Source organism: Silene latifolia, chromosome Y (assembly GCF_048544455.1).
Source record: "Silene latifolia isolate original U9 population chromosome Y, ASM4854445v1, whole genome shotgun sequence".
Taxonomy (NCBI): Eukaryota; Viridiplantae; Streptophyta; class Magnoliopsida; order Caryophyllales; family Caryophyllaceae; genus Silene; species Silene latifolia.
Window position 1 is genome coordinate 327,410,078 of NC_133538.1, and position 21,291 is coordinate 327,431,368.

The 21,291-nt window shown below is 34.5% G+C and overlaps 1 protein-coding gene and 1 long non-coding RNA gene across 2 annotated transcripts; one reads left to right on the forward strand and one right to left on the reverse strand.

Annotated features, from left to right (window-relative positions):
* Positions 1-8,584: 8,584 nt before the first annotated feature.
* Positions 8,585-9,811, forward strand: LOC141631361 (uncharacterized). The gene is made up of 2 exons (XM_074444044.1): positions 8,585-8,857; positions 9,032-9,811. The coding sequence occupies exons 1-2, from the start codon at positions 8,585-8,587 to the stop codon at positions 9,809-9,811; spliced, it is 1,053 nt and encodes a 350-aa protein (XP_074300145.1).
* Positions 9,812-16,419: 6,608 nt separating this feature from the next.
* On the reverse strand, positions 16,420-17,987 carry LOC141634210 (uncharacterized). Its single transcript, XR_012538964.1, has 2 exons — positions 16,948-17,987; positions 16,420-16,838 (listed from the first exon to the last, which is right to left on the reverse strand). It is a non-coding gene; the product is annotated as an uncharacterized LOC141634210 (long non-coding RNA).
* Between the last annotated feature and the right edge of the window lie 3,304 nt (positions 17,988-21,291).

Below are 21,291 nucleotides of genomic sequence, written 5' to 3' on the forward strand. Positions count from 1 at the left end.
AATTATTGTTAGTCTCATAATGTTGTTGGAGTTACAATATAACATTATAATGAGAAATTGTGACTTAAAGAGTCGTTATGATTGAGGGTACCTGTATTAATGGCATTTTGGTGGTTCATATTAATGTGAAGGAGACATACTTGATATACATTGTGATGCATATTGGGTACTTGAGGATGTGGAGTTGTTGATGGAGATTGGTTGAGTTGTGATTGTGTTGTGTGGTTGTTGAGGAGACGTAAGGTGGTTCGGGAGATCGTCTTACACTTGGGTCGCTCCTTGGAGTCTCCAACTCCAAGGAGGACGTGCACGTTAATGGCTTGAGTACGAAGGGATTCAGGTGCGTCCTTAATCTAGTAGGGATCCGGTTAGCGCCCAGGTTCGGTAATTTGTGTGTGTGTCCAGGGTATTTTTTATTGGACCGCGGTCTGGTTGTTGGTAGCGGTGTTGTGATGTCGTCACTGGGTTGAGTCGGAGGTGGAGTAGCGATTGGAGATGGTTTGTGACTCTTACACTTCACTCTTGTATGTCATCATTGCATTTCTTATCTTGCATTCGTATTGTATAGTGTGCACTCATATTATTGAGACTTAACTTAATGTATTCAAAATCCGTGGTGATTTATATGATATTTCAAGTCATATGGGTGATGAGCAAGCGAGTCATGGTTCACTCAGTCAAACACATTTATAATGTCAGCAAATAAATAGTAACTGGTTTAGTCGAGGTCGATCAACGGGACAGTGTGTTTTAGGTTCTAAGTTTATCTATTCTAAGATAAGTTAATGTCACAATTATTGGGGTTTTTGAGTTTATAAAGTGGATGCATAAAAGATGAACTCACTGATAGCTCGTCATCTTCCTACCAAGTATGATGGGCTAGGTGAGCCATCACTATTGGGGGATTGGTGGTGGGAGTTTGACAACCTGTTTGAGTTGTTAAAATTTCGATCTCAGCTGCAAGTTAATCAGGCGGCCTTTTATCTGAAGGGAAATGTAGGGTTATAGTGGAGCCAGAATAAGGAAACGATCCGAGACGATTAGAAGGAGATGGGAGAGGCTTATATTCCTTGGCTGAATTTCAAGATGCTGCTAAGAAACACAATCATGCCAGAACACAATCGTAGCAGAAAGAGGGCGGTGTTTGATTCATTTAAGCTGACTGAGAAAATGACAGTTGAGGAGTACCATAATCGTTTTATGGAACTATCTGAGTACGTGAGTGACCTGAACATGGGACTTGAGATTTTGGTTGTGAGATTTGAGAGAGGGCTATCGACAAAAACTAAGAAGTGGCTCTTAGCTGGAGAGCCCACCACTGTGGAGGAAGTTTACCCGAGAGCCGGTCACGCTGAGAGGATATCAGATATGTTTTTTTATTTGTATTAGCCAAGAGTATCCCCTACTGGCCGACAGCTGGGGCAATCTCCTTTGGGATACTGAAGGCAATTTACGGGATGTCATATATGTTTAAAGAGGAGAAGAAAGAAAACGGGGAAAAGAGAAGGGCTGAGACGATAAGTGAGGGTGGTGCAACTAGTAAAAGGCCTCACTACAACCAGATGAGAACATATTCTGTTGGATGAGGTAACTATGCAAGAGGGGGTAGCAGCCACTAAAGTGGTGGTGGGAGCCAAGATCAGGGGACGAAGAAGTTTTGGAAGTGCTATAACTGTAAAAAAATGGGACACCGAGCTTTTGAGTGTAGGACTGCGCCAAGAAATGGAAAAGGGAATGGAGTTCAGGGTGGATATCATACACCACCGCAAAGTTATAGGAGTAATAGGTTCTTGAAACAGTGTAAAAATTAGAGGGATTATGGTAGCAACAACTATAACCAGAATCGTTACAACAATAACCAAAATTTCAACGGTTGATCGTACCAGAAGCCGAACAGTGGTGGAGATAAGGCTAGCAATGCTAAGCCAACTACTTCAGCTAGCATCGTTCAAAACATGCAAGTCAAGTGGGAAGCTGTTCATTATGGGAAAAGAAACTGCGGAGAATGATGCTCATGTCGTCACGGGTGTATTTATAATAAAATCTATACCATGTTTTGTTTTGTTTTATTTGACTCGTGGGCGACCCATTCTTTCATATCTAGCGAACATGCTAGGACCCTCCAGTTGACTGTGTAACATCCCCATTTAAGCAGGAGCCTTTAGCAAGACATTCCCGATTAAATAAAGATGTTACCATCTCGGCAACCCGAGGTAATGATAATAAAATTGAAACAATGCAAATGTACTTTATTAAAATATTACATCAATACTGTATAAATTACAATATTAAAATTTACTAACAAAAACTGAAAGTTTACAACTGATATAATGAAACGGTGATGTCCGACTACTAATTAAGACTCGTGTAGCTAGACTCCATAAGCTCCGTGTCACTTTTCCCAAGCACCCCAGCAACGCATCACATCAGCTACTAACTTGTACCTGCTAAATTGACTACTCCACATTCAAGCGAAAATCATTGAATGGATCAATACAAGCCACCCCAGGAATAGGCAACAATTTGACACAAGACACAAACACGTCAACCACTGGTTGAGTAGGGATAAAAAAACATACAAAGAATAACTACTATAATGGGGTCATAAACATAATATTGTACTAACCTTAATTCAATCAAAACTGAGTGGCCGGTCTCCTATCTCTCACAGGCCAACCGCCACCCCTATCAGCAAGTATGGCACAACTCCCTTAACATCGTGCACATACCAAAACATAGCACAACTCCCCTAACACCGTGATCATCACAATAAGGTACAAGTGTACAACTCTCTTAACACCGTACCATTTCATCATACGGTGGCATAACTCCCTTAATGAGACCCTCACTCTGCCCTAGTTCATGATCAGTCCTAGGGATGCATTATATTGTCTACAGCATTCACAATTGACAATTCCGATGTAATTTAATAAATCCCCAAATCTCGTCTACTTGGTCATGTGTTTGGTCAAATACAATCTAAGGCATAACTACTATTAAGTGACAACACTAATTGATTATTGATTGAATGATAGGATTATCAACTTATAATGGACGAGAAGAATTGAATGGCAGATCCCGTCCCAAACTCTCGAATCTCGCGCCCCTTGTTCCTCTCGAGTTATCCCCTCTATCTTCTCTTGTTTAGGTTTAGAATTATGTTTGTAATAGTGTATAATAATATGGATGGGTAGTATATATATAGGTCTAGGATAGAATTAGGCGATTAGGAACTTAAACACGCGGAAAAATCCCTGACTGAGATTTGGTCGATCGACGGGGCTTAGTAGTCGATCGACTAAAACACCCAGCGCAACTCAGCTTCGCGTGGTTAATTTCTAAAGTCCATCGTTCCTTCATTAGTTATCGGAATGAAGCTTGTGACCATGTGTTGGATAGCTAAGACAATAAGTTTTCACCTCCAATTCTAATCACCACCATCAGAGATTTACAAATCTAGATATAACAGTTTGAAGTTGACCCTTAAGCGAGCGACCATCTTTCCAACTTACTACTTAGACGACTCACTACTTAGACGCAGAAAAGGGTCTTATAACCTTGAAATGACGGGTATTACAATCTTCTCCCCATAAAAAGAACCTTGTCCCGATGTTTGCACACATAAGATACAGGCCACTATACTCCCGTCCAAATATTAGGCATATCATTGTCATTCTAACTGAACACACAAACCCATCTAGACTCAACATGCACAAACTAATTATCGCACAAACCAGTTATCAACATAATTGGGTCCAAGATGGTAGTACTATCACAATCCACCCCTCTAAAAATAAGGTTACGTCCCATAACCTAACACATACTTAAACAAATAAGTGAGGATATCGCAAGTACCACTATATCACAATTACAAAGCCAAAACCGTTACAACACCACGAGCCAACCATGACACAAATATAACCCCCGTATACACAATATAGAAAAATAACGAGGTGAACGAACTAGATGAACCTTCAATGTTAAGAAACCTTCAAATAAGGTAAACAGGGTCACAACATGTAGCAAAATGTGGTAGTAATACATCCTACCTCCCTAAAATAAGGTTACGTCCCCGTAATCTCATAGACCAGCCCATTGCTAAGTGAACAAAATGTCCATACAACTATCCAATCATCCAGTAAACACCAATAGTAAGGTCAAGCATTCTCTTATTAATTATGAATGCAACCTGTTTTACACATTCCAACACAATTTAGAACAATTCTAATATTATGCCGTACTCGTTAAATCTCATCATTTATGATCCACAACACATGATACACCAAATATGCCTGATTAAATAGTCCTATTTATTGCTCTGTTCGGAATGCTTGTCATAATTATAAGTCTCAAACAAGGGATGGGTAAGCTGGTGACGCATCCGAACCATACTTTCATTCCAATCCAAACTGATTTCAACCTTTCTCAATATAAGCAACCATCTTATGACTACCAAACTACATTGGAACAATGATAACTCATTTCTAGCTTTAACAAATGGTCGCTCCAACTTAATCACCCATGAGTCAGCTTACAACAACACATCGTATCACATTTACCACTCCCATGGCGCAATAAGCTAGTAACCACAATTCATATTATGATGCATCCAAAATATGCAATTAACCATATAATACTCTTTAGACTCTTATCAGTCGACAATAAGCTATTCGTGATTGGGTCAATTAAATTACTGTATTCATATGTCACATAAGTTACACAACCCAGCTAACAAAGCCCGATATTAATACGTCACCATTATTAAACTAAGGATACTTAGTAAAACTCAACTCTTATATTATCTCATCAATCTATTATTGTCAAGAAACCATCTCAACCAAATGCTTAAGCTGATAGTTGAAGTTCCTTGATTCGTTTTTATATTCTCACACTCCCCCTCACACGAAGGCCTTTTTTTTTTTCTTTTTTGGGCTTGAAGTGTGGGTGTAGGCGGGATTCCCTGGCCTGTTATGATTATCCACTTTAGAATAGAGGGGGTGGGATTCGAACCCGTGACCTTTTGGTCACCAGGCTCTAATACCATGTCAAGAAACCATCTCAACCAAAAGCTTAAGCTGATGATTGAAGTTCCTTGATTCGTTTTATATTCTAACACTCCCCCTGGTGACCAAAAGGTTAAGCTTAAGCTTTTGGTTGAGATGGTTTCTTGACATGATATCAGAGCCTGGTGACCAAAAGGTCACGGGTTCGAATCTCACCCCCTCTATTCTAAAGTGGATAATCGAATGTTAGCTAGAATCTGCCGCACCCACACTTCAAGCCCAAAAAAAAAGGGCCTTCGTGTGAGGGGGAGTGTTAGAATATAAAACGAATCAAGGAACTTCAATCATCAGCTTAAGCTTTTGGTTGAGATGGTTTCTTGACAATTATAATAATAATTTCACCTCCCAAATAGCTTGACAACTGTATTTTTTTCTAGTGTAACCAAGTCGGTTCACGCGGATGCATAGAAACAGATTTCATTCTAAAAGAAGCAACGATGCATCATTCGACATTTACCACATTTCTTTATATCGTGATTGTGTTACTATTTTCCAGATTCATCTCAAAATCGTTTAAATGAAATAATACCGATATGACCATCTTAGAGCAGAAAAGCGTGTACACGGACGCAGGTAAACAAAAATACTGACATACATTATGCAAAAATATAATGTTTCAGATAATTCTTTACAAAGTACTGTAATTCTTCTACCAACTATCTCATGTTAACTCTTAACCTACACAACAACTATTCAAATTGGTCATCTATTAGTAGGTACCGACCCTTCTTTAATGATCAAGGCGACGGTATAACTTTAGTCCTTATTTGTATAACTTTAGTCTATTTTTGTATAACTTTAGTCCTTATTTGTATAACTTTAGTCCTTATTTGTATAACTTTAGTCCGTTTTTGTATAACTTTAGTCCTTATTTGTATAACTTTAGTCCATATTTGTATAACTTTAGTGTTTCTTTAGTCCTTATTTGTATAACTTTAGTCCTTATTTGTATAACTTTAGTCCATATTTGTATAACTTTGACCAATTCTTGTATAACTTTAGTCCTTATTTGTATAACTTTAGTCCATATTTGTATAACTTTAGTCAATTTTTGTATAACTTTAGTCCTTATTTGTATAACTTTTGTCCATAACTGTGTATACTTTAGTCATTATATCATTTTTATATAAAAATGTGAAATATAAGATTAAAAATCAACAAATTATAAGAATTTTTATATAGTTAAGATTAAAATAACAACTTTTATGAAAAATATTTTAGTAGATCTTAGATGAAAAAAAGTATATCACCAAAATCTGAAAAAAAAAAACGATTTTATAGAATTTACCGACGACGGTGGTGGAGGTTGGTGGTGGGTGGCGGTGGAGGTGGGCGGTGGGTGGTGTCGGGTGGGATAGTGGTGGGTAGTGGTGAATGAGGAAGAGATGAATGAATGATTTATTTGGGTTTTTTGATTTATTTGGATTTTTTGGGTTTTTTTATTTATTTGGATTTTTTGAGTTTTATTTATTTATTTGGATTTTTGGGTTTTTTTTATTTATTTGGGTTTTTTTTAGAGTTTGAGAGAAGAGAGAAATGAAATGTGTAAGATGAGAGAGAAATGGATGAGTGGAAAACAAATATATAGTAAATTAGTGATTAATTAGAGTGGATTAGTGAAGGAGGAGAGAGATGGTGAGATTAGCTATTAAACACACTTTTTTGGGGTTGATCTTGGCCATCCATTTTCACCATCTAATGGCCCTTAATAGAACTTATGGACTCAATACATATACATGGCCTTAGTTGATCTCTTCTCTCTCTCTCTCTCTCTCTCTCTCTATATATATATATATATATATATATATATATATATATATATATAGTGTAAAGTTCAAATGAGTCCCTTCATATGCTTTGAGTCCATGAGTCCTTTCCACAACCCTTGGATCATGCATGGTGGAAGGTTGAGATTGAAAGCAAGAAACACACATAACACTAATTAATTCACTTCTCTCTCTAGCTTTAGTAATACATTCACTAATTCATTACAACAACAACAACATCAGAGCCTTAATCCCAAAATGATTTGGGGTCGGCTGACATGAATCATCTTTTCGAACCGTCCATGGGTGAACGCACGCCTCAAAATGCGAATAAAAAAGAGAAGATGAAAAACAAAAAGGAAAAACGAAAATGTAATGGAAAGTCAAGGTGAACTTAGGGGTTTTAAAATCGAATTCCGTCTTTCTTTTATAAAAACTAAATTTAATTCGAGATAAAAGATTAAAACGATTTTTAAAAACCGAAATAGAGTTAAGGATCCGGAATGAACCAGGTAAAATCTATAAGAAAGTGGTTGGTGAAAAAGTGTAATAAAGGAGAGAAAAATAAATAAATTAATTTCTTTAAATTAAAAAAAAAAACACTAAATCTGTCAAAAAACATCAAATACTAAAAATCCACATGTATCATTTCCCTCCATTGTGCCCTCTCCGTCACCATACTCTCCTCAAGCCACAGAACTCTCATATCGTGCTCTATCACTCTCAACCATGTCTATCTCGGTCTTCCTCTACCTCTAGGGACCTTTTCTATTCTCCAAGTCTCCAACCTCCTCACTGGTGCGTCCATAGGTCTCCTTCTCACATGGCCAAACCATCTTAGTCGGTTTTCCATCATCTTGTCCTCTATTGGCGCCACTTTTACCTTTTCCCTAATCACCTCATTCCTTAACCGATCTTTCCTTGTATGTCCGCACATCCACCTCAACATGCGCATCTCCGCCACACTCATCTTTTGAATGTGACAATGCTTCACGGCCCAACACTCGGAGCCGTAAACAAAGGCAGGCCTAATTGCCGTGCGATAAAATTTTTCCTTTAATCTTTGAGGCATATCTTTATCGCATAGAAACCCTCAAGCACTCTTCCATTTCAACCATCCCGCTTTAATTCTGTGAGCCACATTCACTAATTCATTATCATACACAATTAACTGACGGATATTATTCGAGATAAGCTGTGCAAAAGGCTACAAGGATGGCGTGGGAAATTGTTGTCGAGGGCTGGTAAGGAGGTTCTTATAAAGGCAGTTGTCAATTCACTCCCTACCTATGTGATGAGTGTTTTTAAAATTCCCGTCAACTTTTGCAATTAGTTTCGATCGATGGTTTCGCGGTTTTGGTGGGGTCATGAGGAAGGGAAGCGGGGTATGGCGTGGGTTTCGTGGAAAGCAATGGGCAGACCGAAGGCAATGGGAGGTTTGGGTTTTCGTGATTTTGAAAACTTTAATCTTGCCCTCTTAGGAAAACAAGCCTGGAGGCTTGCGATTGATACCGATTGTTTATGGGTCCGTCTTATGAAGGCTAAGTACTATCCGAATGGCAACTTCATGACTGCTTCGATGGGTCATGCACCGAGCTATACATGGCGTGGTATTATGGAGGCGAGGGCCATGGTTGAGAAGGGTTTGCGGAGGCGAATTGGCGATGGGTTGGAAACGAAAGTTTGGGGTCATGCTTGGATCCCGGGCACTCAAACGGGACGGGTCATTTCACCCTGCGTGGAGGGGGTGAGAATATGTGTGTGGCGGAGTTGTTGGATCCGAATGGGGGTGGCTGGAATAGGGGGCGTCTTGCTGAGGTGCTTTTGCCATTCGAGGTGGAGCAGGTGCTTAGTATTCGCCTTAGTCTGAATAGACCAAAGGATGATTGGTATTGGGGCTTTGAGCATGATGGGTTTTATACGGTCCGTTCTGCTTATAGGATGATGTTGGGAGTGGCTTGTGATATGGCAGAGGGGTCGAGTTGGGAGCGGGAGAAGTCGCTTTGGAACAAGCTCTGGAAAGCTCCGGTTTGGCCACGCGTAAAGCTCTTCTTCTAGCAACTTTGTCGAGAAGCTCTAGCTACTAAAGCAAACATTGCCGCTCGAGTAGGAGGTGAGTCTCTTTTATGCCCTTTTTGTCTTTCTTGTGCTGAATCTAGTATCCACTTGTTTCAGGATTGCAGTGTGGCGGGTTGTGTGTAGGAGGGTTTGGACTTAGCGGTGGAGGTTGGACGAGACTCTCTTGATATTAAGGAATGGATTGAGGCGGTTTGGAGCGATTTAGGTGTCATGGAATATGGAAAAGTTATGGTGGGGTGCTGGGCAATCTGGGAACATCGCAACAAGGTGATTTTTGATGGTTTACCGGTTGACCCGAGAGTTATCGTGAGGAGGGCAAGTGATGTGCTAGCTGAAGGTGCGGGAGGGGATGTATGTGTGGGAAAGGTGAAGAGGCGTGGAAGGAGGGGTGTTGACGAAGGAGGGGGGCAGGAGGGTTGGAAACCGGCTAAGAGGGGTTTTGTTAAAATCAATGTGGATGCGGGGGTGAAGGAGGGTGAGGAGGTAAGAACGGGTGTGGTGTGCTGGGATGAGGGAGGTCAGGTTCTATGGGGTCTCTTGCACAATCATGGTGTTTTTTGGGAGGTTCATGTCGCTGAAGCTGTGGCGGTAATGGACGGTTTGGAGGAAGCTAGGCGTAGAGGACATCAACAGGTGGAGGTGGAGAGCGATTGCCTTCAAGTCGTGGAGGCGCTACGCCGGAAGGAGATTGGCAGAAGCATGTTTTCGCTTATTATTGATGACATTTTATCGTTTTGTTCCAACTTTATTTCTGTTTCTTGGTCTCATACTTGTCGCACGAGCAATAGCGTTGCTCATTCTTTAGCTCATTTAGTTCCTCGTGTTTTGGGTCGGTCGGTCTGGGAAGGTCTACTCCCTCCGAATGCGAATAGTGCTGTAATCTTTGATTTATCGTTATTATAGAATACCTTCGGGTTTCCTTTCAAAAAAAAAAAAAAAAAAAACACCACCTTTTGTCTTATACTTCAAAGTTTATGAAAATTTTGTTAACATTTTTCCTCTTTCGGTTTTTTTCGTTTTTTTTTTTCGATACAAGTTTTCGACATTTTAGGATTTTGCGTGTGTAATTCTAACAGCAAAAAGTGTAATTTTAAGGAATGTTTACGAGAATTTTACGTTTTACAAGTTTAACTTCAGTCTTTTTCGAGTGATTTTAACGAATAATATTTTGAATTTTTTTTAATTTTATCACAAGTTTTTGTAATTTAGCATTTTACGAGTGTTATTTTAACGACAAAAAGTGTTATTTTAGTCCAGGTAAGTGTAATTTTAGTCCAATGAGATTGTTATTTTAGTCAAGGAGAATGTAATTTTAGTTCAGAAAAGTGTAATTTTAGTCCAGAAAAGTATAATTTCAGTCCACTGAGAATGTAATTTTAGTCCATTGAAAGTGTAACATTATTCCAATGAGAATATGAGAATATGACTAGGTCAATTGAGAGTGTAACATTAGTCCAATAGAAGTAAGTGTAATTCTAGCAGAAAAAGTGTAATTTTAGCCAAAAAAAGAGTTATTCTAGCAGAAAAAAATATAATTTTAACAGAAAAAAGTGTAATTTTAATGGAGAAAAGTGTAATTTTAACAGAAAAAAGTGTAATCCTAACAACAACAAAAAGTGTAATTTTAAGAAGAAAAAGTATAATTGTAATGGAGAAAAGTGTAATTTTAACAGAAAAAAGTGTAATTTTAACAAAAAAAAGTGTAATTTTAATAGGAAAAAAGTGTAATTTTAATAAAGAAAAGTGTAACTTTAATAATAGAGAAAAATATAACTTTAATAGAAAGAGTGTAACTTTAATAGAAAAAAGTGTAATTTTAATGGAGAAAAGTGTAATTTTAACAGAAAAAAGTGTAATTCTAACAACAACAAAAAGTGTAATTTTAAGAAGAAAAAGTGTAATTGTAATGGAGAAAAGTGTAATTTTAACAGAAAAAAGTGTAATTTTAACAGAAAAAAGTGTAATTTTAACAGAAAAAAGTGTAATTTTAATAGAAAAAAGTGTAATTTTAATAAAGAAAAGTGTAACTTTAATAATAGAGAAAAATATAACTTTAATAGAAAGAGTGTAACTTTAATAGAAAAAAGTGTAATTTTAATAAAAAAAAGTGTAATTTTAATGGAAAAAGTGTAATTTTAATAGAAAAAAGTGTAATTTTAATAAAGAAAAGTGTAACTTTAATAATAGAGAAAAATGTAACTTTAATAGAAAAAAGTGCAATTTTAATTAAAAAAAAGTGTAATTTTAATGGAAAAAGTGTAATACCTTAAAAATAAGACTATATTTTAAATATATCTAAGACTAAAATCAACAAATAATCTTAGATCTATTTAGTAGATCTAAAACTAAAATAAAAATATCTCACAAAATAAAAATAAGAACTAAGAAAAAAAATATAAACAAAATATTTCATATTTAGTAGATTTAATATTAAAATCAAAATATAATTTATAATAACACCACCAAAATTGAAAAACAAAAAAAAAATACATAAAAAAAAAATGAAACGAGATCTGAAAAAAGGAGTTCGCCCACAACACCCGTACCACCACCGACATCCAACAACAACACCAACATTACCGACAAAAAAAAAATATAAACAAGATCTAAAAAAATTCAAAAAAAAAATCTAGTTCATAATAATAATAATAATAATAATAAAAACAAACATTTGGGTGTTTAATTAGTATAGGTAGTGAGAGAGTGGTATATTAGCTTATTAATGACCATTTTGGGTGTTTAATCTCCACCCTTCATCTTCATGATCCAAAGGCTCACAATGAGACTTATGGAATCACATGTAAGAGGAGGACTTACATGATCCTAATACTATATATATATATATATATATATATATATATATATATATATATATATATATATAGAGAGAGAGAGAGAGAGAGAGAGAGAAGAGATCAACTAAGGTCCTTAGATATATTAAGTCCATAAGTTCTATTATGAGCCATTGGATGGAGGGAGATGGAGGGATGAGATCAACCCCAAAAAAGTGTGTTTATAAGCTAATCTCACCATCTCTCTCCTCATTCACTAATCCACTCTAATTAATCACTAATTTACTATATATTTGTTTTCCACTCATCCATTTCTCTTTCATCTTACACATTTCATTTTCTCTCTTCTCTCAAACTCTAAAAAAAAAACCCAAATAAATAAAAAAAACCCAAAAATCCAAATAAATAAAAAACCCAAAAATTCCAAATAAATCAAAAAACTCAAATAAATCATTCATTCCTCTCTTCCTCATTCACCACCACCCACCACCACCCCACCCGACACCAACTAACCACCCACCAACCCGCCGCCGCCACCCCACCGCCGCTGACTTTTTTTTTTTTTTTTTTCCGTTTTGTGTTAATTTGTATGTTTTGAGTTGTTTTTTCCATTCATTATTTTTTTGTCTTTTATTTTATTTTAGTTGTCTTTTATTTTGTTAGTTCTCATTTTTTATTCATTTTCTTAAATCCCTTCTTGTTATACGTTTTTTTTAAGATTTCGTGTTATAAATCTCGTTTTTTTTTGTGAGATACTTTTTTTTCATCTAAGACAAAAATGGACTAAAGTTATACAAAAATGAACCAAAGTTATACAAAAATAGACCAAAGTTATACAAAAAAAGACTAAAGTTATACAAAATTTGGACTAAAGTTATACAAAAATGAACCAAAGTTATACAAAAATGAACCAAAGTTATACAAAAATGGACTAAAGTTATACAAATATGGATTAAAGTTATACAAATATGGGCTAAAGTTATACAAATAAGGACGAAAGTTATACAAAAATGAACCAAAGTTATACAAAAATGAACCAAAGTTATACAAAAATGAACCAAAGTTATACAGAAATAGATTAAAGTTATACAAATATGGGCTAAAGTTATACAAATAAGGACTAAAGTTATACAAAAATGGACCAAAGTTATACAAAAATGGACTAAAGTTATACAAACATGAACCAAAGTTATACAAAAATAAACCAAAGTTATACAAAAAAAGACTAAAGTTATACAAAAATTGGACTAAAGTTATACAAAAAATTGGACTAAAGTTATACAAAAATGAACCAAAGTTATACAAAAATGAACCAAAGTTATACAAAAATGGACTAAAGTTATACAAAATATGGAATAAAGTTATACAAATATGGACTAACTTTAGTCAATTTTTGTATAACTTTGGTTCATTTTTGTATAACTTTGGTTCATTTTTGTATAACTTTAGTCCAATTTTTGTATAACTTTAGTCCAATTTTTTGTATAACTTTAGTCCATTTTTTGTATAACTTTGGTGCATTTTTGTATAACTCTGGTCTATTTTTGTATAACTTTGGTTCATTTTTGTATAACTTTGGTTCATTTTTGTATAACTTTAGTCCATTGTTGTATGACTTTAGTCCAATTTTTGTATAACTTTAGTCTTTTTTTGTATAACTTTGGTCTATTTTTGTATAACTTCAAATCCTTTTTGTATAACTTTAGTCCATTTTTGTATAACTTTAGTCCTTATTTGAATAACTTTTGTCCTTATTTGTATAACTTCAATCATTTTTTGTATAATTGTAGTCTAAATTTGTATAACTTTAGTCCAAAATTGTATAACTTTAGTCCTTATTTGTATAACTTTAGTCCTTATTTGTATAACTTCAGTCCAAATTTGTGTAATTTTAGTCCAAAATTGTATAACTTTATTCCATAAGAGTACAACTTCAGTCCAAAATTGTATAACTTTAATGCACGCAGTGTATAACTTTAATAGACAAGATGTATAACTTTAATGCACCCAGTGTATAACTTTAATGTTTTAAGTGTATAACTTTAGTCGTAAATAGTATAACTTTTATAAAAACCAAATAAATATGAAAAATCGTAATTAATCAACAAATATTAAATCTGAAAAAAAATTAAATAATAACAAAAACCAAAAAAACTCATAATAACAAAAACAAAAAACCAAATAACAATAATAAAACCAAAAAACCAACAACCCAACCCAACCCGAAATCTGAAATAAACCAAATAACAATAAAAAAAACCAAATTTAAATATCGTGTGTATAACTCTAATGCACGCAGTGTATAACTTTAATAGACAAGATGTATAACTCCAATTTATACAATTTATAACTTTAGAGGTTAATAGTATGAATGAGCCATGACAATAACAAAAAAAATGAATCTGAAAAAATGACAAAAAAACAAACGAGAAAAAAGGAATGAGCCATGACACTACCTACGTCCTACACCGTAAAACCAACAATTAATAATTAAACAATACTACATGTGAGACGATTCAACGAACACGTAAAATATAAGAATTAATAATTAAACCAACAAGTAGATCCGAAAAAAAAAAAAAAAAAAAAAAAAAAAAACCAAACTTTCATTATTTACCGCACAATGAAAACGATTTAAAAGGACTAAAGTTTCATTGTTTACCAGACAATGAAAACCAAAAAACCATGAAATCTGAAAAAAGAAAAAGAAAAAGAAAGGGAGGACGAAAACCATAAAACGGATCGTATAGCATAAAAACCAAATTACCAAATTAACCAACACAAACACAAAACAGATATTTTTTTCATTGTTTACCGACGTGAAAACGACGAAAGGATCTTATAGCATAAACCATAAAAACCAAATTACCAACACAAAAACAAAACAAAAAAAAAAGAAAAACAATAGTAACAATGAAATCGAGAGGAGGGTGACAAATGTGGGTGGACGAAGACGGAAAGGAGGGTGGCAAAAGGTTGTTGTTGTTGTTGTTGTTGTTGTTGTGGTTGCGGTGGTGGTTGTTGTTGTTGTTGTAGTGGTGGAGGCAGTGGCGGTGGGCGCGAGTGGAGGTGGCTGCGGCGAGTGGAGGGCGGAGGGCTGGTGGTTACCGAGAAGGAGAGGAGAGGATTTGTGTATATTTTTTATTTTTTTGTTTGTGTTTTGGTTTTTTTTAGTTTGTGTTTTATTTGGTTTTTTTTTTGTTTTGAGAGAATGAGAGGAAAATGAGAGAGAAAGAAGGATGAGAGAAGTGTGAGAGAGTGAATAATGAGTGAGTGAGTTGGGAGAATTAGAATGAGGATAGAGTTATACAAATTAGGATGGAGTTGTACAAGATTAGTGAGGGAGATTAGTGAGGGAGATTTGTGGCCCTCCATCAAGATGAAATCTCATCCCTCCATCCCTTCCATTCTAAGGTCCTTATAAGGACTTAGGGACTTATTAGATGTAGTGGCCTTAGAAGAACCCTTCTCTCTCTCTCTCTCTCTCTCTCTCTCTCTCTCTCTCTCTCTCTATATATATATATATATATATATATATATATATATATATATTATATATATATATATATATATATATATATATATATATATATATATATATATATATATATATATATATCATACATATATATATATATATATATATATAGAGAGAGAGAGAGAGAGATTGGATTTGGTGATTTTGGTTCTTATGAAGAGTTGTGAGTTGGGGGAATCTCAACCATTAGATTAAATTAGAGATGAGTGGCCAAGATTAATCTTAGTTATCATATAAAAACATTGTTATTTAGTTTTTTTATCTCTTTTTTCTAGTGCTACTCTTTTTTTTTTTTTAATTTAATTTTTTTTCTCTCATTTTCTTTTACCTCGTGTTATTATGCTTTTTTTTACAACTTTTATTTTTTTTTTCTCTTATGTTTTTCTCTAATTTTCTCATTATGTTACCTTTTTTTATTTTTCTTTTTGTACCAAATTTTTTTTTGCTTGAATTTTTTTCACTCTAATTTTTTTTACCTCGTGTTATTATGCTGTTATTGTGCTTTTTTTAACTTGATTTTTTAACGACTTTGATTTTTTATTCTCTTTTTTTTACCACATGTTATTGTGCTGTTATTGTCATTCCGCTGTTATTGTGATGTTATTCTGCTGTTACTTTGATTTTTTTTACGACTATGATTTTTTTTTTCATTTTTTACCACGTGTTATTGTGATGTTATTCTACTGTTATTCTGCTGTTATTGTGATGTTATTGCAGTGTCACTTTGATTTTTTTACTCTTTTTTTACCGCATGTTATTGTGCTGTTATTCTGGTATTATTGTGATGTTATTCCGGTGCCACTTTGATTTTTTTTACGTCTTTGATTTTTTTCCCTTTTTATTTACCACGTGTCATTGTGCTGTTATTCTACTGTTATTCTGCTGTTATTGTGATGTTATTCCGGTGTCACTTTGATTTTTTTACTACTTTGATTTTTTTAATCTTTTTTTACCGCATGTTATTGTGCTGTTATTGTGATGTTATTCCGTTGTCACTTTGATTTTTTTACTACTTTGATTTTTTTACTCTTTTTTATCGCATGTTATTGTGCTGTTATTGTAATGTTATTCCGGTGTAACTTTGATTTTTTGTTACTACTTTGATTTTTTTTAATCTTTTTTTTACCGCATGTTATTGTGATGTTATTCCACGTGTTATAATGCAAACATAGCCCAACACATCGAAAACACAGTATGTATATGAATTTTTGAGAACCACAAACATCAATTATAGTCATAATCCAGAGTCGTTTCAGGAGTATTAATCTAAAACAAGCAAGACAATATACAAAGACAAAAAAAGTGAACAATTTAACATTTGAGCTCAGAACTTCAACAACTTAACATTCCCTTTCTCGCCACCTCCAACCACGGTATTCAACACGCCATCAATATCCTGCATTATCCTAGTAATAAACCCACGCACCTGCCGCGTCACACCATCAGTACCTCCGCCACCGATGCCTCCTTCATCCGGAGCAGCCATAAGCTCCGCCACCACAATTAGCTGTATCGGAGGAGTTGAAGAATCTGCCTCCATTCGTCAAAACACAGTCACAAGCATCTGAATCAATGACGCTTTTTCCAGCATATCCGCTTGCTGCATCTCAATCATAAACACCCATATAAACCCCTCCTTATAATTTCCAGACTTCTCTGAAAACCAGACTCTTAAAAATATTAAAAAGAAAAACAAGAAGGGCATGTACCAGCAGGAAATCTTAGATTTCTGAGGGATCACATCGGTACGCTGTAAAAAGCAATACTTGACGCTGACTGATTTCCCTTTTCTGATGGGACGACCGTTGTTAATAAGACAACGGAACTCCTTGAATCGCACCGCCACGAGCAGCCCAGAAAACGAGCACCATATCTAGCTTCATTTTCTCACCTCGACGCCGCATTAAACACCATGTTTCGACAACCATGGCTGTCATTTCATGGTTCAATTTCGACCTGCGAGCAACATCGATCAAGAGCAGCTACCACTACTCAATTTCGTCATCAATCAACCACAACGGTTCACCTTCGTCCCTCATTCACACACTTGCGAATCCGTGCTAAAACAACAACAAAATCCACCAGCCGACCATTCATAATCGAGCCTGACAATAACCATCTTCTCGGATCCTTGAGCAATCACCAACCACCACCGTTCATAACCCGAGCCCGAGCCCGACCACAATCACCAACCACCACCGTTCATAACTCATATACACTGTCACGCTCACCGCTTGCTGAGTACCATGATGGCACCACTTAGTCGCTCCCCTGCTTATCTCTGTCGCCTAAACAGCTGCCTTCTGAAGATTGACCGTGTTCATCACTGTCGAAGTCATACACAATAACCACAAATTAAAACTAGATAATGAATTAATTACTAAAGCAAACACTAATCAATTAAAAATCATCAGAAAGAACGAAATTTACATAGAATTTCAACAAAAGAATAGGAGATCTGAATCAAATAGATGGATTCGCAATCAAATTATCTTCACAATTAGCGACTGATCTTGAACAGGATGTTTGTGAGTTGTAATTTGACGTGAATCTGATTCAAAGACGGTTTGAAGAGAGAATTTTCATGGATTAGGAAGAATGATGAATTGATTATTAATTGTTAATTGTAGAAATTGAGAAGCTGCTACTTTATTTTCCCCAAATTCTACGGTTGTCTAATGTATTTTTTCTGGCTGGAATGGAAAGAGGACGAACGAGTTTTTGTCGGGCTTTGATTTTTTTTATTTCATCTTAGTCCTTGTTTTCCTTTAATCTAATGGTCCAGATTTTCCAAACTCACAACTCACCGTAAGAACTCAACTCACGAGATCCCGCCTATATATATATATATATATATATATATATATATATATATATATATATATATATATATATATATATATATATATATATATATATATATATATATATATATATATATAAGGCCAGGATCTAGTGAGAACCATTAACATAATGAGAACCGTGAGAACCCTTACTAAATCTTCATCAAATCTTACTCCGAAAATTTTGATGGACCCTTAGATAAGTTTATTCAAACATATTTTTAGTATAGCTAAACAAAATTTATTGATTTTATTAACAAAATATAAACTTAATGTACAAAAATACAATTGGGTATATTAAAATGGCTATATATACACGAAAACGAATACTAGGTGCATGAAAATTGTTATATGCACGAAAATGATTACTAGGTTCATGAAAAACTCAAGCTCTAGGTGAACGAAAACGAGTTCTAGGTGCATGAAAATTGTTAGATACATGAAAATGAAGAGTAGGTGCATGAAAATTAATAAAATATTTCTCGTCTCGGTTTTCGTCAATAATTTATACTTTTTGGACCAAGAAATATTTTATCTAGCCATAATATTCTATGTCGAATCTAAATATTTCCTTTATATATATGTATATATGTATATATATACATATAGTTATAAATATATATGTACATATATGTGTGTACATATTATAACACAGACAAACATTACCTAATTGATGATAAGGGTAGTCTTAACTGCGGGAATGTCATTAAACACTATTCAAGCCTTGTAATAAATTTACAAGACACTATCTGACATTTCAGATAACCATGTTGGTATAAAACTTACGCTAGTCAGTAAATTACATTATCAGTTCTCAACGTTCACATATAATTCGACTCAGTCAGGTCTTAGTGTGTTAATAACTTACACCAGCTTATCGTATATCGGTCTTACCATATAATCACTTGACCTTATAACTGTAACCTAGCATGACAAGAACATATTAACCCATAATTCATGACACAATTCTTTAGAACACCGTTTTAGTTTATCTAACCCTATGAATGTTGTGAAGCCATACCGTTAAGACACTTGGTTATTAATCGTCGTCCACATTATAAACCGCTTATAATAAATTATCATACCAATAACTCGTAATATCATACTAAAACTGATGTTATATACTTTAACACAAATCTTAAAACATAATTACACATAAAAATCCAGGTCACAAATTATTACAAATTTAATTTAACTCAATTCAAATCAAACAATATGGAAGTTAAAGTCTCATCTCATATTCTGCAATATGTCAACTTCCTTCATTCTTATATCCTTTACACAATCAAATGATAATTACTCTAACATCAGGGCTCCTCCCTAGACAACTAGAATTATCACATTGCTTCATTCTTATATCCTTTACACAATCAAATTCAATTATAGTTAACACGACCATAACATTGTTTTAAAGACAGTTTAGACAGCAACACATCTCTTAATAACATTTTATCAAGCATATGATTCAAATTTTAAAGTAAAGGCAATTACCCACGATTCTGAATCAAATTCTAAATTTCACAACATACCTAAAGGTCAAATTATTATTCTAGATTAATTATTATAACACAAAAACTCTAGTAACAGCTCAAATTACATGCTCTCATTTTCAAGTAAATTTTACAAGCACTTTACTGTCAGTGTTATATTATGAAATTTGGTTGAACTTATAGATATTAAATTAGGATGGCTATTATACATGGTCATTAGATTAGAATGACAGTACATAGTCAAACAATCATTATTAATAAGAATGACTAAATAAAGAACGCAAAAGACAATTAAGAATGAAATTTCATCGCATGTTAGTAACTTCAACATACACATATTATAGTATCTCATTATACTCACGAATGTAATCCAAAATATAGTGCATCACCGAGTTAGCATACAAAGGAATTACTTGACTCGTAGCTCACATTTTAGTTCTCTTATATACCTCTTTATTACGACTCCCAATAAAATTTTACTAGTTGTCAAATATGTTCAAGTCCGACACTCTCTATCATTACGAGTAAAGTTATGACCATAACAAGGGTTATTAATCACAAGCACAGTTAGAGCATGTTTGGCCTCGATTATCAAAAATGAGTTTTTGTTTTTCAAGCTTAATTTTTCAAAAGTGTTTTTCAAAAGCAGAAATAACAAATAGCTGCTTCTATTTCTATGGGAAAAATATGGATTTTTAGCTTTTGAGAATTTTTGTTTAACTTTTAGAAAATTATGTGTTTGGCCAAAAAGTTTTTTTGAGTCCAAAAACACTTTTGCAAACTAGGTCAAACACACGCTTAAAGTAATAGATTCTAGAATATTATAGTAACACAAATTCTCATTATAGACGGACACTATCCGTCTATTCGTATAGACGGATACCATTTTCCCTCACAAAATACCCATTTGCCATAAAGTGGGAAGCACATGGGGGGTGTCCCACCTTGTCCCCCCTATCCATTTTATTAGAGGTCTTTATCCGTCTATTCGCCCCACCCGTCTATACCAAGAGCTATTGTTATAGTAATTCATACATCACGACAAAACTAGGTAATATCTCATTGTTAGCACGTAATTTATGCTTATAAACAAGGCTAAACACATCCTCATATCGCTAGCCACGCAAATCTAAACGCCAGTCATGCCCGTAAAAGCTTCTGTCTGTCAATTAAGTCGATCGATGAGGGTCATTAGTCGATCGACAAATAGGTCAGTCGATGAATTTTCCCCAAATACGATTTAGACGATCGACTGAAAATTTTGGTCGATCGACTTTTCTCTCGTTGGCAGCAGGGTCAGACAATGTATGCAACGATTATAGCGGATTCAAGGCTACATGCAACAATAACTCATACAATCTCCATATATACTACGCAATTCGTATTCATGTTATTACTAGTTTAGAAACCTTGTACATGTTTATCGTCATCCAATTCTGAAATCAATCATGCCAACAATAACAACAGAGACTATGGAACTGTGAAGCATTTGTACAAATTTCTTGTCATCAAAATAGACATGTTCAAGTATTAGAAAATATGTTGTAGCTTCCAAAAATCACCAATAAATAACCACTTAACCGATTTCTTAGTTATTATACTTTTTTAGAAAATACAGAGAGTTATCGAAGTGTGAGAGTTGGAATTAGGTCCAAAGCACTAATAACTAATTTATAAGAATTTTTTACATGTCAACTGGTCCAGGCAGATTTCTAACAAC

Excerpts from the sequence above, each read along its gene's own strand:
- LOC141631361 (XM_074444044.1), top strand. The coding sequence starts at position 8,585 with ATGTGTGTGGCGGAGTTGTTGGATCCGAATGGGGGTGGCTGGAATAGG. Across the intron at positions 8,858-9,031 it reads ACAAGCTCTGGAAAGCTCCG|GAGGGTTTGGACTTAGCGGT; the intron begins GTTTGGCCACGC and ends GGTTGTGTGTAG.